Here is a 14077-nt window from a genome sequence, read left to right on the forward strand (position 1 = left end):
GCAAGGGAATGGCTGGTGCATATCCCGGGATGTGATGCGCATCCTGGGGGTGTGGCACACCACCCTGTGGGGAGGGGCGCATGGCACGGTGGCATAGCACGTCACCCGTGAGGAGCGTGACGTGCGTCCTGGGGGCAATGTAAGTCACCTGTGGGGGCGTGGTACCCGGTGCAGTGGGGGGTGCATGGTGCATGTCTGGAGGGCGGCCGCGATGGTAACCCCCTCCCCGATGGTGCCAGGGATGGTGCACTCCCCCCACCCCACCCCTGTACCTCCTCCAGTGCCTGGAGTGATTATATACAGGTATCTGCCACTGCTTCTGTTCCTCAAAATGTCAGATCTGGATTCAGTGAGACCTGCCTTAGTTACATCTCTGGGCTTGCCATTCAAGAGTGTTCAGGAACTCCAGCTGTATCAGAATATTACACTCAGACTATTGACCAAGGCCAGTGATAGGAAGCATATACCTCTCATGTCATGTTGTAGCAGCTTCAGTGACCACCAACCTGTTTACAGGCACAATTCAAAGTGCTGATTATGATCTATCAAAATTAAGATATCTAACTATTCCCTGATATGAGTTTCCCTGCATCTTAATATCTTAAAGATATTATACATTTCAACTTCTCAAGCATGTTTGGTGGGAATTTGAGTGGACCTTCTCAGCGTCAGCTCCCAGGGTTTGCAACCTCTTGCCATTAGATGCAACGGAGGAGAATTCAGATTTCAGAAAACAAAACTATCCTTGTAGGGCCAATATGGTTTGCTTTGTCCCTTCACTAAACACACAGATTCTCACTCCAGGGTTTTGAAACAAGCATATTGTACTGATGACACATTTCATCCACCATAAGAGGAAAATGAAGCAACCGACATAAAAAAAATTGGTTAATTAAAAAAATAGAACTTTGTTGCTTAACATTTAAGGCATTTTAGCACAATCATTTTATTATACAACAACTGAGCTTTTGTTTCTATTTGTGTCCCTCTAGATGTCCCTTTCATTGCACATTCATGATGATTTATGCCTCTGATGCTATTGAATCACACATGATCCTGCTTACCATACTATTTATGCCTGCACATGTTTTAGGGTGGTCATACTACTTCATTGCCAACCAGAGTTTATCCTGTAACTTTTCATACCACACAAATGTCTGGGGTTTTTTGTCCAGATTTTGTCGCATTATAGACCCCTCCAGGCAGCAGTAATGTGGATGCAAGAATAACAGAACAACTAATCAGAATATATCCACCACTAAAACACTCTTATAGTGTCATAACACTCCCACAATAAAACATGAATCTGGACATCTTAATACACACAGTCCAGCAGTCTGATGAGAAACTTGGAAAGACTTTCATAACTGAGAAACCAAAATGGCTTTCAGAATGATTCCTTACTAACTTTGGGTTCATGATACTAAGGAGCAGCTCAAGCTTGAATGAAGCCTTATGTGTCTATGTTCTGGAACTCTCCTTTCATCAAGCTTCAAACAACCAGATTTGGTTGTGGTCAGATAGCAGTCTAACAAACTCATATGTTCTTCTAAACGGGCATCTATAACATTGCCAGGGGCCACCATCTTATCCACTTGACTGATGCAGTCATATTCTCCTGAAGTTCTTGATTTCAGTAAGAGGACTGAAGACATGCTGGAAATGATCCATAGTTCTTTGAACAAGATGCCATTGTTTCCATATATGACCCTTCCTCTGATGACATTTTGGAGCTCCACCAGTCTGCTTACTATTCACGCTTCCTCGTACTATTCGCCAGTCTGTATTTCTTTAGAAACAAGAATATTATTACTTTTAAAAAGAAGAAAGAAAGCCATTGCTAAAACTAATAACTGATTGGCACATCTCCCCTAATTTATCTTCTCTAATTTTCACTCATCCACAAATATACAAACATATAACCAACTGTTATATATGTGCCATACATACAAACACAAACACACACACACACCACATAACCCAACACATACACACACAGCCTATTTCTGGATCATAAAGTTATTATCTATGCAATATTTGATCAGACATAAAGGCCACATCCACACTGTACATTTAAAGCACTATTATACCACTTAAACAGCCATGCCTTCCCTCAAAAGAATCTTAGGGCCTGCACTTGTTTGAGCAGGTTAAGCAAGTGGTTATTAACTCCACTATGTAGAACCAATGACAATACAGTCATACCTTGGAAGTCAAATGGAATCCGTTCCGGAAGTCCGTTCGACTTCCAAAATGTTCGGAAACCAAAGTGCAGCTTCTGATTGGCTGCAGGAAACTCCTGCAGCCAATCATAAGCCGTGGAAGCCCCATTGGGCATTCGGCTTCCAAAAATAGTTTGCAAACCGGAACAGTCACTTCCGGGTTTGCGGTGTTCAGGAGCCAAAACGTTTGAGAACTAAGCTATTCAAAAACCAAGGTGTGACTGTACTGTTGTTTTATATTCTGGGAGTTATACAACAGTAAGGGAATCAGAATATTCACAGAATCTGCATATAAGGTTGCATAGAGCAAAGTTGTTCCATTGGCACAAGAATGCATGCCTGCACAACAGGTCTTCCTTTCCCTGCATCCCCACCTTCAAATTTTCTCCAGAAGCTTGGAAGACACCCCAGAACAGATTAGGGTTGGCGGAGGCACATGAGGAAAGGGAGTCCCATTGTGCAGGTGTAAGTTATTGTGCTAATCAGATAACTTCCCTGGGTATATGCTACGGGAGTGAAATATTACAGAGAGGTTCATTCACTAAATACCCTTTCTAGAAAATTCACACTTTTAAAAATAAAGAGTACAGTTCTTCATTGCATGAGGTACTTACGCGTTATTGAAAGGGAAGTTGGATCAAGCGTCATGTTTGTGCAATCAGGTATATTCAGCCCATTCATTTCTTCCTTGTCATAAATATTTTGCCTTAAAATATTCATCACAAACCCTTCACTCATTCTAGACTTCATAAACTCTTCAGTCTCAGGCGGCACTGTGAACCTTAAAAGGTAGGATGCTGAGTTGTTTTCTTTACTGTAAGAAGGAAACATTGTGGGGATGAGAAGTCATTGGGTTATACACCTATTCTTCCCCCTACTTTTGATACACTTCATGAGGTAATGTGATAAATGCACATTTGGGAGCAAAAAACAAAGAAAGTCTGGAGTGTTCTCCTCTGCATCAAAGGAATGTAAGCTGGCAGTATAAGAATAAGAATAATAAATAATAAAAGAAAGAAAGAAAGAAAGAAAGAAAGAAAGAAAGAAAGAAAGAAGAATTTAAACCCTGCCCATCTGGCTGGGTGTCCCCAGCCACTCTGGGCAACTCCCAACAGAATATTAAAAACGTGATAAAACATCAAACATTAAAAGCTTCACTGAACAGGGTTCCTTCAGGTGTCTTTTAAAAGTCAGATAGTTGTTTATTTCCTTGACATCTGATGGGAATGTTTTCCACAGGGCGGGTGCCACCACCGAAAAGGCCCTCTGCCTGGTTCCCTGTAACCTCACTGCTCACAGTGAAGGAACCACCAGAAGGTCCTCAGCGCTGGACCTCAGTGGGCTGAATGATGGGGGTAGAGACACTCCTTCAGGTATACTGGGCCAAGGCTGTTTCATGTTGGAGTGGCTTTTTTAAAAAAAATCTCACTGGGAGTGTGTACCAACAACTTCTTAAAGCCCCAAAGCTATATTGTAGGGCTCCTGCACCCTTAATCATTGTGGAGAGGAATGAATGTAGCTTGCTGGGCAGACTGATATTGCATCTGCCATCCTTAATACAGTGGTACCTTGGGCTAAGTACTGTACTTAATTCGTTCTGGAGGTCCGTTCTTAACCTGAACTGTTTTTAACCTGAAGCACTACTTTAGCTAATGGGGCCTCCTGCTGCTGCTGCACTGACGGAGCATGATTTCTGTTCTCATCCTGAAGCAAAGTTCTTAACCTGAGGTACTATTTCTGGGTTAGCGGAGTCTGTAACCTGATGTGTACATAACGCGAAGCGTATGTAACCCGAGGTACCACTGTACTTTAATAGCAACAGGTTAGGGCTGTCATACATCCAGATTTTCTCAGACACGTACAGGAATCACTGAGAAAAATGGCGTCCTGGCAGATTTTTGCTGAACTGGCAAGTTGGGCTAACAAAAAAAATGAGGGGGTGTTCTCCAAAAAAGCTCAACAACTTCAACAAAAAAGTAAAAAAAAAAGCCTGCGTCCGGATTTTCACTTTGGGGGAAATGGTAACCCTACAACAGGTGGTGAGTGCTGAACGAAGTAGAGCCAAAACAGGGCCACCAAGAAACAATTTAAAAAAAAAGTGGACTGAACATTTTAAGAAATTGAATATGGACTGTGTTAAAATTTTCTCAACACGCTTTCCCCCCATTCAGTTTCAGGTGTTCTAAATCACATAATTGAATCCTTGAAGCTGACTCCCCTTTCCTACCTGAAGGAAACAACTTCAGCCATGATGAAATACCGTCCAAGTGCAGGTGAATGACTGTATACATCTGTAAGCTTGAGAGAGAAGACATTAATTACTGACACACTTATCTATTTATTTATTTATTTATTTATTGCATTCATGTCTTTCTAAGGAGCTCCATGTGGTGTACATGGTTCTTATCCTCTTAGTTTATTCCCCACATCAACCTTGTAAAGTAAGTAAGGTTGGGAGACAGTGACTGGCCCAAGGTCAAGCATTGGGTTTCATGTTTTTTCATTTTGTATTTTTATGATGTGAACTGTCCTGTGATCTTTGGATGAAGGGTGGTATGCAAATTTAACAAACAAACAAACAAACAAAGGCTATGAACCCAGGTCTCTTCCAGGTCCTAGACCAACACACTAACCACTGCACCACACTGGTTCCTGATATTGCACATTGCATTGATATTGTTTAGCTATTCTTCATGACACTCCGTGACATTATGGGCTATAACATTTCAGAAATGTCAGCTACAGAGTTACAAATTACTTTAGATTACAAATTACTTAAGTCTCCTTCTGACATTTTGCTTGCCTAAATTACACCCTACCTTCCTTCCTTGAAGGCAAAAGTACACCTTCCTATCACTTTTATTTCCCAACTAGTTCCCAAGTAGCGATCCTTCCTGCTTTTCTAAGGGGGGAAATGTTGTCTTAACATTCTGACTAGGTTACCCAAGGGATTACTGATATGCACAATGCAAATACCACCATCAGTTAGACCAGGCTTTGTGTAGCTTAGAAGGCCCTAGTGCAATTGTCACTGCATCATATTATTCTCAGGCACATTCCTGGAAGGGATGCAGCTGACCTGTTTGGGCAATGAGAGGAGTCATTTTCTTCCACCAACAATGATCCTGGGAACGACAACACCAGAGGCACTGACTTGCACCCAAGATTAAGGGGTCCTAGTGCACGGCGCTCATGTGCATGTTGGGAGGAGGCTGAGTGTGGGTCCCAGCATGACACAGCTTCAATGGCTGGTGGCTCCTCCTCTCTTGCACTCAGGAGCCAGCCACTGAAGCTGTGCCATGCTCAGATCAGCACTGGGCCTCCTCCATCCCCTCAACACTGAGGGGCTCCTAGCAGATATTGGGGGGGGCACAATACCTTGGCCCCATAGAGCTGGTGCCCCTGGTCAACACATCATGACATAAGAATAATGTCATTGGAATATTCTATTCAAAATAGAGAGGGATACTTTGTTTGGCTGATTGTTGCCACCCCAAGCAGCAGTAAGGATGGATGGCTCACCACAGAGCCATTCTGAACAGATTTCATTTCCCCCAGAACTGGCTCCATGTTTGTTTGTTGACGGGTGGACAAATCCACCCACTTTCACCAAGAGGGAGGGAAGTGCTTAGGGATTGGTCCTAGGGCTGCCTCCTTATTTCTTCAACCTTTTAAATATTTTGGTATGTTTAGAGCAGCTTTGTGGCTTCACAGTGTGTGTGTGTGTAAACAAACTTCCAAGAAATGACTGCACATGATAATTTCCTACCTGGAGATTGTATGGGGTGGAGGAGATGACTGTTCCATCTTTCCCTCCTTATATTGACTGGCAGTAACTCACCAGGCTTTCAGACAGAGGGAAATTCTCTTCCCTATCTGGAGATGCCTGGGATTGAACCTGGGACTCTCCACATGCATGACAGATGCTCTGTTACTGACCTATGACCCATCTCCTAAGGATGAGGCTCTTGTGCCTTATAAGAATGGGACAGAAAATATGTTCATGTGTGAGATCATGTGATCATTTGAGTTAGAAAGGACCTTGAAGGTTATCCAGTCCAATATACTGCTCAATGCAGGATGAAGTGGCAGAATGAATAAATACAGGAAGAGACATAAAGGGAGTTCTGTTGCACCACCAGAAACTGTTCAGTTTGTGCAATGATGTCACTGGATACCACCATGGGACTTTAGCTGGAAAACTTACCCTCTTACTAAGATTTTCAAAAATCAACTTAAATGCTGATTCTGAGAGCTCCAGGTCAGGATTATTACAGTGAATTTTTAATATCCCTGTGAAATTATGAAGACTGCCATTTGTTATTGATTCAGGGTCCCAGTAGTCATCTTCATCTATGTAAACTGCTAGAATAATAATAAAAAGTATTTGTAGTAACTCTCACAAGCTAGCCAATATATTTTTCATCATATAGTGATTCTAAACAACAACAACAACAACAACACCTTCCTCTCAATGAGATGAAACCCATGTCTATATTTCAATTTCATTAAACCAAGATCAGTGGTTTGGGCTGTGGGCTGTTGCAAAATCATAGGAGATTAGAGTTGGAGGACATCTAGACAAACTTCCTGCTCAGTGCAGGAACCTTGCAGATACAGCCCATTCCATCCCATGTACCTGTGGACAGCAGTGGATGGGCAGAGAGTAGAATGATGGCTTTATGCCCAGCCATATACCTGCATTCAAGCACAGATGAGTCTATGTGCATACAAACTGGACATGGAAAATTCAGTTCACATGATCAAGATTCTTGAAAAAGAGGCATGGAAAAACTGTGAAGCAACTAAATAAAACCAGTGACCTTGTCTTTGAAAAGTTTTCTAAGTATATGTACAGTCTGTACACATTTAGGCTCTTTCACGCTCTTCCCCTTTTACATTTTTAATTGAAATTTCAGTGAATGTTCAATACACATGCAGATGACATGCTTACATTTACTCCCAGGGCCAAATTCAAAGCAGAAGTAATGCTAGCATACCCAGAGACTGGTTGTGCCTCTCTTTCAAAGCATACAGACACAGCTATCTCTTGGGACCTAACTCGACACAGTGCATAGGATGAATAGTATCATGTGCTCTGTATAAATAAAGCGGCTGTGGTGAAAGTTCAGATTGGGAACACAGTGCTCAGGAGGGGAATTTAACACTTATCCGTTTTATGTGTAATAAACATGTTTCATTCTCAGTGTTGATCTATAACCCCCCAAAGAAATAAAAGTGTGTTGAAAACTGAATAAGTCTGAAAACCATTTCTAAACCAACTATAACATGTTAAATTTTGAATGTTCTGTCAGTTTTGCCTCATAGTCAAAGCACAGGCATAGGCAAACTCGGCCCTCCAGATGTTTTGGGACTACGACTCCCATCATCCCTAGCTAACAGGACCAGTGTAGTCCCAAAACATCTGGAGGGTCGAAACATCTGTAGCCCCATTGCCCAAGATCACATAAGAAGTTCAAGGCAGAGGTGAGCCTTGATTCCAAGTCTTCAGATAAATGTCTAACTGCAGGGGCAATGCTGGTTTTAAATTCTGTGCCATTTCTAATCCACAGGAGTACCCCCTCCTCACACAGAACTATCATAGAAACACTGTCTGTATACACACTCTACATTTAAAGCACCCCCCCTTCAATAATCCTGAGAACTGTAGTTTGCGAAGGATTCTGGAAATTGTAGCTCTGTGGCAATAAAGTATAATTCCCAGGATTCTTGGGTATGTGTGTCCTTAAAATGTATGGTGTGTACGCTGCCATAGAAGTCCCAATCTAGATGACTACATTAAGTCCCATTGCTTTCCAGTGGGAATTCAGATTCAATCCTATACCCACTTACCTGGAAGTAAGGCCCAATGAACTCAGTAGGACTTACTTTGGTGTAGACATCATCTAAGGACTGCCCTGTAAGTCACAAGTAACTTGAGATGGATTGAGACCATGGTGGGGAGTAGTTCTCCCCACATATCTTTGATGTCATTTCATATCAGAAGAAGGGCACATACCTGAATAGAAAACTAAACTTAGAATAGTCACAAGAATCAACACCAGAAAAGCGGAAGTTAAAATCATCCACAGCTTGCATTTCCAAAAAACAGTTTCAAAACATGACTTGAAGTAGGCTGGCGTCTGTCACAATAAAAGAGTAAAAGGGGGGAAATATGTTAATAAGTTATGTGAAAGACTAAAAGCAATCTCTAATTAAATTATTCCAACACACATGTATTAGATTTCACCTTGTAGATCAAGGTAACCAATGCCTCTAGATGTTGTTGAACTACGGCTTCCATGATCCCTGGCCATTGCTCATGCTGGATGGGACTGACAAGAGTTGGAGTCCAACAACATCTCAGGAGCATCATTCTTCCTACTCCCAAATCTGTAACAATATTGGAAACCCCAAAAGGAGATGTTGGAGCTCGGAATTCAGCAAGTAGAAGCTGTCATACTAAGTTCCTAGCTTGAAGAGCTAACTGTTACACCTTTAGTAAACATCTGTGTTTGCTAAGCAGGATGTTTGCTATCACATGCATACTTGCTTAAACCAGCACCTTCTTTGTTGAGAATAAAGAGCCATAGGGTTACAACAGTTTCAGGTGTGAATAGCTGTAGCCTTTGAAATCCACGTTCTTGCGCCATAAATATGATAGTGAGCACATCACATTACAAAAAAATAGAGTTGCAACATGTGTGTGACTACCTAGGAATAAATCACATGCAGATTTAAACGTTTTATTTTAACAACTGAGAACTGCAATGAAATGTTGCAATGTTGAGTGCCTGAGTGCACTTTTCACACATTGTACTGTTGACCGTATTGTTTGCTTCCCCCACAATACTCCACTCCATCCCTCTTCTCACCAGATTCCCACCTTCCCAACATGTTAGGTCCCCCCCCAAGATTTGTTTGTATTTCAGCAAGCCTTGGGGATCACCTCAACCTGCTGATAGCAACATCTTTTTGTGTGTGTTATTGTTTGCTTTATAAGAAGCAACACTTTGAGAACTGAGATTGTTGTTAGCATGTTGAATTTTAATATCTGAACTTGTAAAAGTATAGGGTATATCTTTTATTTATGTGCAGATTCTCCCCCCCACTCTAAGAACTGTTAATGAATGGGGGAGAGTGATAACTCTTTTAAGGCAGCCACCTCAGAGACATTTACCTGTCCCATTGAACTTGATGGCTCTTGCTTTTGAGCAGACATACATAGGGCTTAATTGTAAACTAATCACAACCCACCTTGGTTTTACTAGTCAAAAACCATGTATACATAAGATACATAAATGTAAGACTTTTCACACACGAAATTCACACACGAAAATGCTGGTGAATTTTCACAACTTTTTTAAAAGTTGCAAACTGATGTGGAAATGTGGCAAGATTCAGATTAGAAAAATGAGGAAGTGAGAGAAACTGAAACTGGCTGATTCATGCATCGCTGCACCCCTGAAACTGATATGTTGGTAATCTTAGTGAGAAACAGGTGTTGTATCTGTTAAATGGGGGTGTTTCACACTGAATTTTCCAATTTCTCTGTGTGAAACACACACACACACACACACACACACACACACACACCCTTTAAAACTGTTAAAGTCAAAGCTTGTCCCAAGAGAATTCTTTATTATTCTGAAACAATGCAGATTAATTGTAGTAACACACTTTTACCAAACAGAAAGTGAATAATTCAGTGGCTTACCTCATTATGGGCTTCAGGATTAAGAGGCTCATGCTCCCGTTCTTCATTGCTTAATGCTGGTAAATCAATGGTCTCATGGCCATTCATTGCTTCTTATTCCCCGTGAAGAACTTTTCAACACAGCACATGTGAGCAGGAAAAACTAACGTCCTCCGCATTATCAAACCTGGGTATGTTTCTGATGATAACACGCCAGAGCCAAAAAGTTTCTATTGTTCCCGTGTCCCATATCCTGTGCCCCTGAAACAGGACGATAGACTGGAATGCTTCAAAACAAAAACAAAAAATAGATTTCAAGTGAGCGCTTGGAAAAATCAATACGTAAAAGTTGAGAAGTCCCAGTTTTATCAGCGTTCAGGAAATGCAAAGTCTCGTTCGAGGGTTGTGCAAAGAAAGGCTGGATTTTCCAGTTTGGTAAGCCTGCCTTCTGCAGACACAAGCAGGTAATATAACCTGAGGCAGCCCAGCCCTTGCTGGAGTGACAAATAAAAGCTCATGCTTGTACAAGAATGAAACTAGATCCTTGACAGGGATGGCCTTATTAGATATCAAAGAACGCTAGCACAAAAAACCGTGATTGTAGGTGAGAGCTGGAAAAATTCAAATTATATACAAAGCTTCTTTTGTCTGACAGTGGCTAATTGCTAGACTAATAACTACATATATCTAGATAATAATCTTGCCTAAAGGACCCCAGGAGAACCCTGGCATTTTCAAAGAACATTCGATCATTAATTCCTTGAAGGAATTTTGTAAATATAGACTTGGACCTACTAAGCCAACTGGGAAAGAATGAAATATAATATTAAGACTGAACTCGTATGCAGACTTATTTGAGTCGCATCAAACATGATGGCACTTACAGTACCTCTGAATAAACAAATGCAGAATTGTAACATTAGAGTACTGTTGCAAGGGTTCATAGCACAATATTCTGCATGTCTACTTAGAAGTAAGCCCCATTGACTTCAGTGGGATTTATTCCTGGGTAAGTGAGTTTATTATTGCAACTTTAGTGTCTGTTTCTTACTATTGAGATATCACACTTGGCTTCCATGGCTGTAAAGTCATGTCACCTGAGACTATAGTTATGCATCTTCAACTTCACAGTGACTAGTTCAAGCTAAACTTAAAGCATGTCCACCCAGCAGTAAATAAATAAAATAATAATAATAATAATTTGTACCCCGCCCATCTGGCTGGGCTTCCCCAGCCACTCTGGGCGGCTTCCAACAAAGATTAAAAATACATTAAAATGTCACATATTAAAACCTTCCCTGATGTCTGTAAGTGCCATCATATTTTATGTGACTCAAATAAGTCTGCGTAGGAGTTCAGCCTTAATATTATAATCGTGCTCCAGGGGCACGGCAGTAGCAGGAGGCCATGGCATGATTTCTGTTCTCATCCTGAAGCAAAGTTCTTAATCCAAGGTAATATTTCTGGGTTAGCGGAGTCTGTAACCTGAAGCATATGTAACCTGAAGCATATGTAACCTGAGGTACCACTGTAATCACAATAGTGCAATCAGAAATATGTATGTGATTGCACTATACCCTTCCTTTTATCTTGATCGTTTCAGGTGGCCTTTTCCAGAGGTCCTGTGAGAATGAATACGATCACCGCTCACTCGGATCACTGGTGAATTTGCAACCAGCTTTCTGAGAAACATTAGACATCCCATGGCAGGTGTAGCATTGACCTAAGTGCATTTGTGTTTGTTCTCACCATGCACTTGGTGGACCCCCCCAAAATGAACAGTGATGTTAACCAGTCCTTTCATGTAATGAATATGAGTCACTTTTTGCTCATTTTATATTGCAATCCAAATGAGCACATTTTATTTACACAACTCATGGTAAATAGTTTCCTGCTCCCACAAAAGCCCCAGTTTGAAAATGACAACACTACTCTTTAAGCTGAATAGGAAACACGGAGTTTAAATTCTGTCATAGCCATTTAAAATAAACCCAGTAAGAAATGTCATATACAACAGGTTTCTGTTTTGTTTTTGCTTTTTACCAAAATTAGTTTTAATTCCAATTCCTCCAAAGGGCTTAAAGTTTTACAGCTTTAAAAGCCCTGTGGGGATCTTTGGGAACACATCTGTAGTTTCAAAACAACAGCAACCACTACCACCTGTGGAGCAAATGCAGACTTTGGAATTTGAAAGAGCTGGATAACATTTTATTCATTACATAATTTATTTCTTTTAGATTCCTGACTGATGCTATTCTCTGAGGTTCAGACTCAGAAGGAATGAAACATGGTGTGTATAGAAAACAAATAGAACTATGACATAGTTGCTGTTGATGTGGATGTTCATGCTATTTCCTCCAGAAACTGTTACCAACTCTGGGCATTTGCAGAATGGATTGAACTAAAACACACGCACACACAAATACAAAAAGGCATTGTTATAGGGAAATATGCTTCGTAGAAATGTGTATATTAGCTAAAAATGTACACAGTTTAAGCTGTAGCCCTATACATACTTATCCAAGAGAACTCAATGGGATTTACTTCTGAGTAAATGTGAGTAAGATTACATTGTTGGTCCTTTTTTGCATAATATACTTAAGTCACTTTTCTGCATCCTTGGCTTTCATCTAAACAAGAAAAGTCTTGCATCTCTTCCCAGAAGATTCTCGGGCTTTGTCAGACAAATCTAGATTCTGATACAGTGGTATTTTCACATGGAAAGCACCTTCCATGACTCAGGTTAATTACCCAAGTTCACAACACACAATATTGTGTGGGTGGGTTGTGTTCAACTAAGTTCTATTCAGAGTAGGTTCATTGAAATTCTTGTTTCTTTCAGTGGGCCCACTCTGAGTACCACTGACTTTGGCCAGAACACTGTGTGAGCGTACATGTGAGTTTATAGTAATGAGCTGTGCAGATGTAACACTACCTAGGGCATCAAAGCTGTACTATATTGAATTAGACAAAATAGGTCAAGTTAAGCAAAAGGGGAAATTGACAAAACACAAGGATATTTTAAAAAATAAAAAAAGCATTTGTCATCACATTTATTTGAGTATACATGTAAAGGAAGAATCTAAATGCATACCTTAAGTTTATGCAGTCCAGCAGCCTGAAATTCTGAATTCACTTTGAAGCTGCAATCTTTTAATGTGTGCCTGGAACCCATTATCTTTCCAACAGAATTTTCTCTTGTTTTCTTTTAATGTTTAGTCCCTTTCACTCTCCATTGGTTCTTTCTTAACCAGACAGGGGAGAATGTGGGAATATTATGTGTTATTGCTCAGGAGGTGAAACTGCAGATGAATCATTAACTGTGCTAGTGGGTTGCTTCACTTTTCCACATAACCCGGATGTCCAGAGTTCATTCACAGTTCTTTAGCTTCAGTATAACTTAGTATATCGCTCTGTTATTTGTTTATCTGTTTATTGCTATGTTACGGCTCTACATTTTTCGTACTCACCACTTCCTGAGCAGAAGGAAGTTGCAGTGGCAGGTGTTTACAAGGTTAATGTTGACAAGTCATGTAGTGCTCCTGTAATGCTTGATGTTGGTTATTTTATTTTATTTTAACAAGTTGAGTGTAGAGGAACAAGCAGATTCTTAGGCAGCCTGTATAACATGGTCAAGTAACCTTTGACCCTCCGAAAGCTAGAATGGATGTGAATCCAACAGTATATGGAAGACCACAGATTAGCCATACTTATTGTATAAGTACTTATTGTATAAGCCCTTTGAATTCCCTAAAGTTACTTCCATCTCAAAAAAAATCAGACTGTTTCTCTTTCATTAGCCCCATCACCAAATGAAAAACTGTTTTTTCCAACACCAACCTTGGAAGATAGGTAGGGCATGTGTTCATTTGGAAACATTGACTGTTCAACTGTTTAGAGGTGCTTTTGAAATCACTGCTGTCCATGGGAGTTCCGGTGGCCTCCATGGTGAAGAGCACCTACCCCCAGCTTTGGCTGGTGTGTCAACTGTGTCATTTCCCAGTCAGGAATAATGTAGTCACTGTGGCACATGTGTTGGTGTCTTTAGGTTTAGTCTATTGCAATGTGTTCTATGTGGGGCTTCCCTTTTGCCTGGGGCAGACTGTGGCTGGTGCAGAATAATGAAGCCCAGGTGGTGCATGTCACACACCATTGCTGA

General features: G+C 40.8%; 1 protein-coding gene across 2 annotated transcripts; it reads right to left on the reverse strand.

Annotated features, from left to right (window-relative positions):
• Positions 1–806: 806 nt before the first annotated feature.
• LOC310842840 (TPA-induced transmembrane protein) lies at positions 807–13187 on the reverse strand. 2 transcript variants are annotated; one of them, XM_083734982.1, is made up of 7 exons: positions 13013–13187; positions 9940–10205; positions 8242–8365; positions 6430–6587; positions 4450–4520; positions 2837–3036; positions 807–1789 (listed from the first exon to the last, which is right to left on the reverse strand). In XM_083734982.1, the coding sequence occupies exons 2-7, from the start codon at positions 10024–10026 to the stop codon at positions 1770–1772; spliced, it is 660 nt and encodes a 219-aa protein (XP_083591108.1). In that variant the 5' UTR covers positions 10027–10205; positions 13013–13187; the 3' UTR covers positions 807–1769. The 2 variants fall into 2 exon arrangements, with proteins under 2 accessions (XP_083591108.1, XP_083591109.1); XM_083734983.1 differs by lacking the exon at positions 13013–13187 and having other exon boundaries at positions 6430–6584; positions 9940–10361.
• Positions 13188–14077: the final 890 nt, after the last annotated feature.

The sequence above is a fragment of the Podarcis gaigeae genome, assembly GCF_964106915.1.
Source record: "Podarcis gaigeae genome assembly, chromosome: 4".
Lineage (NCBI taxonomy): Eukaryota > Metazoa > Chordata > Lepidosauria > Squamata > Lacertidae > Podarcis > Podarcis gaigeae.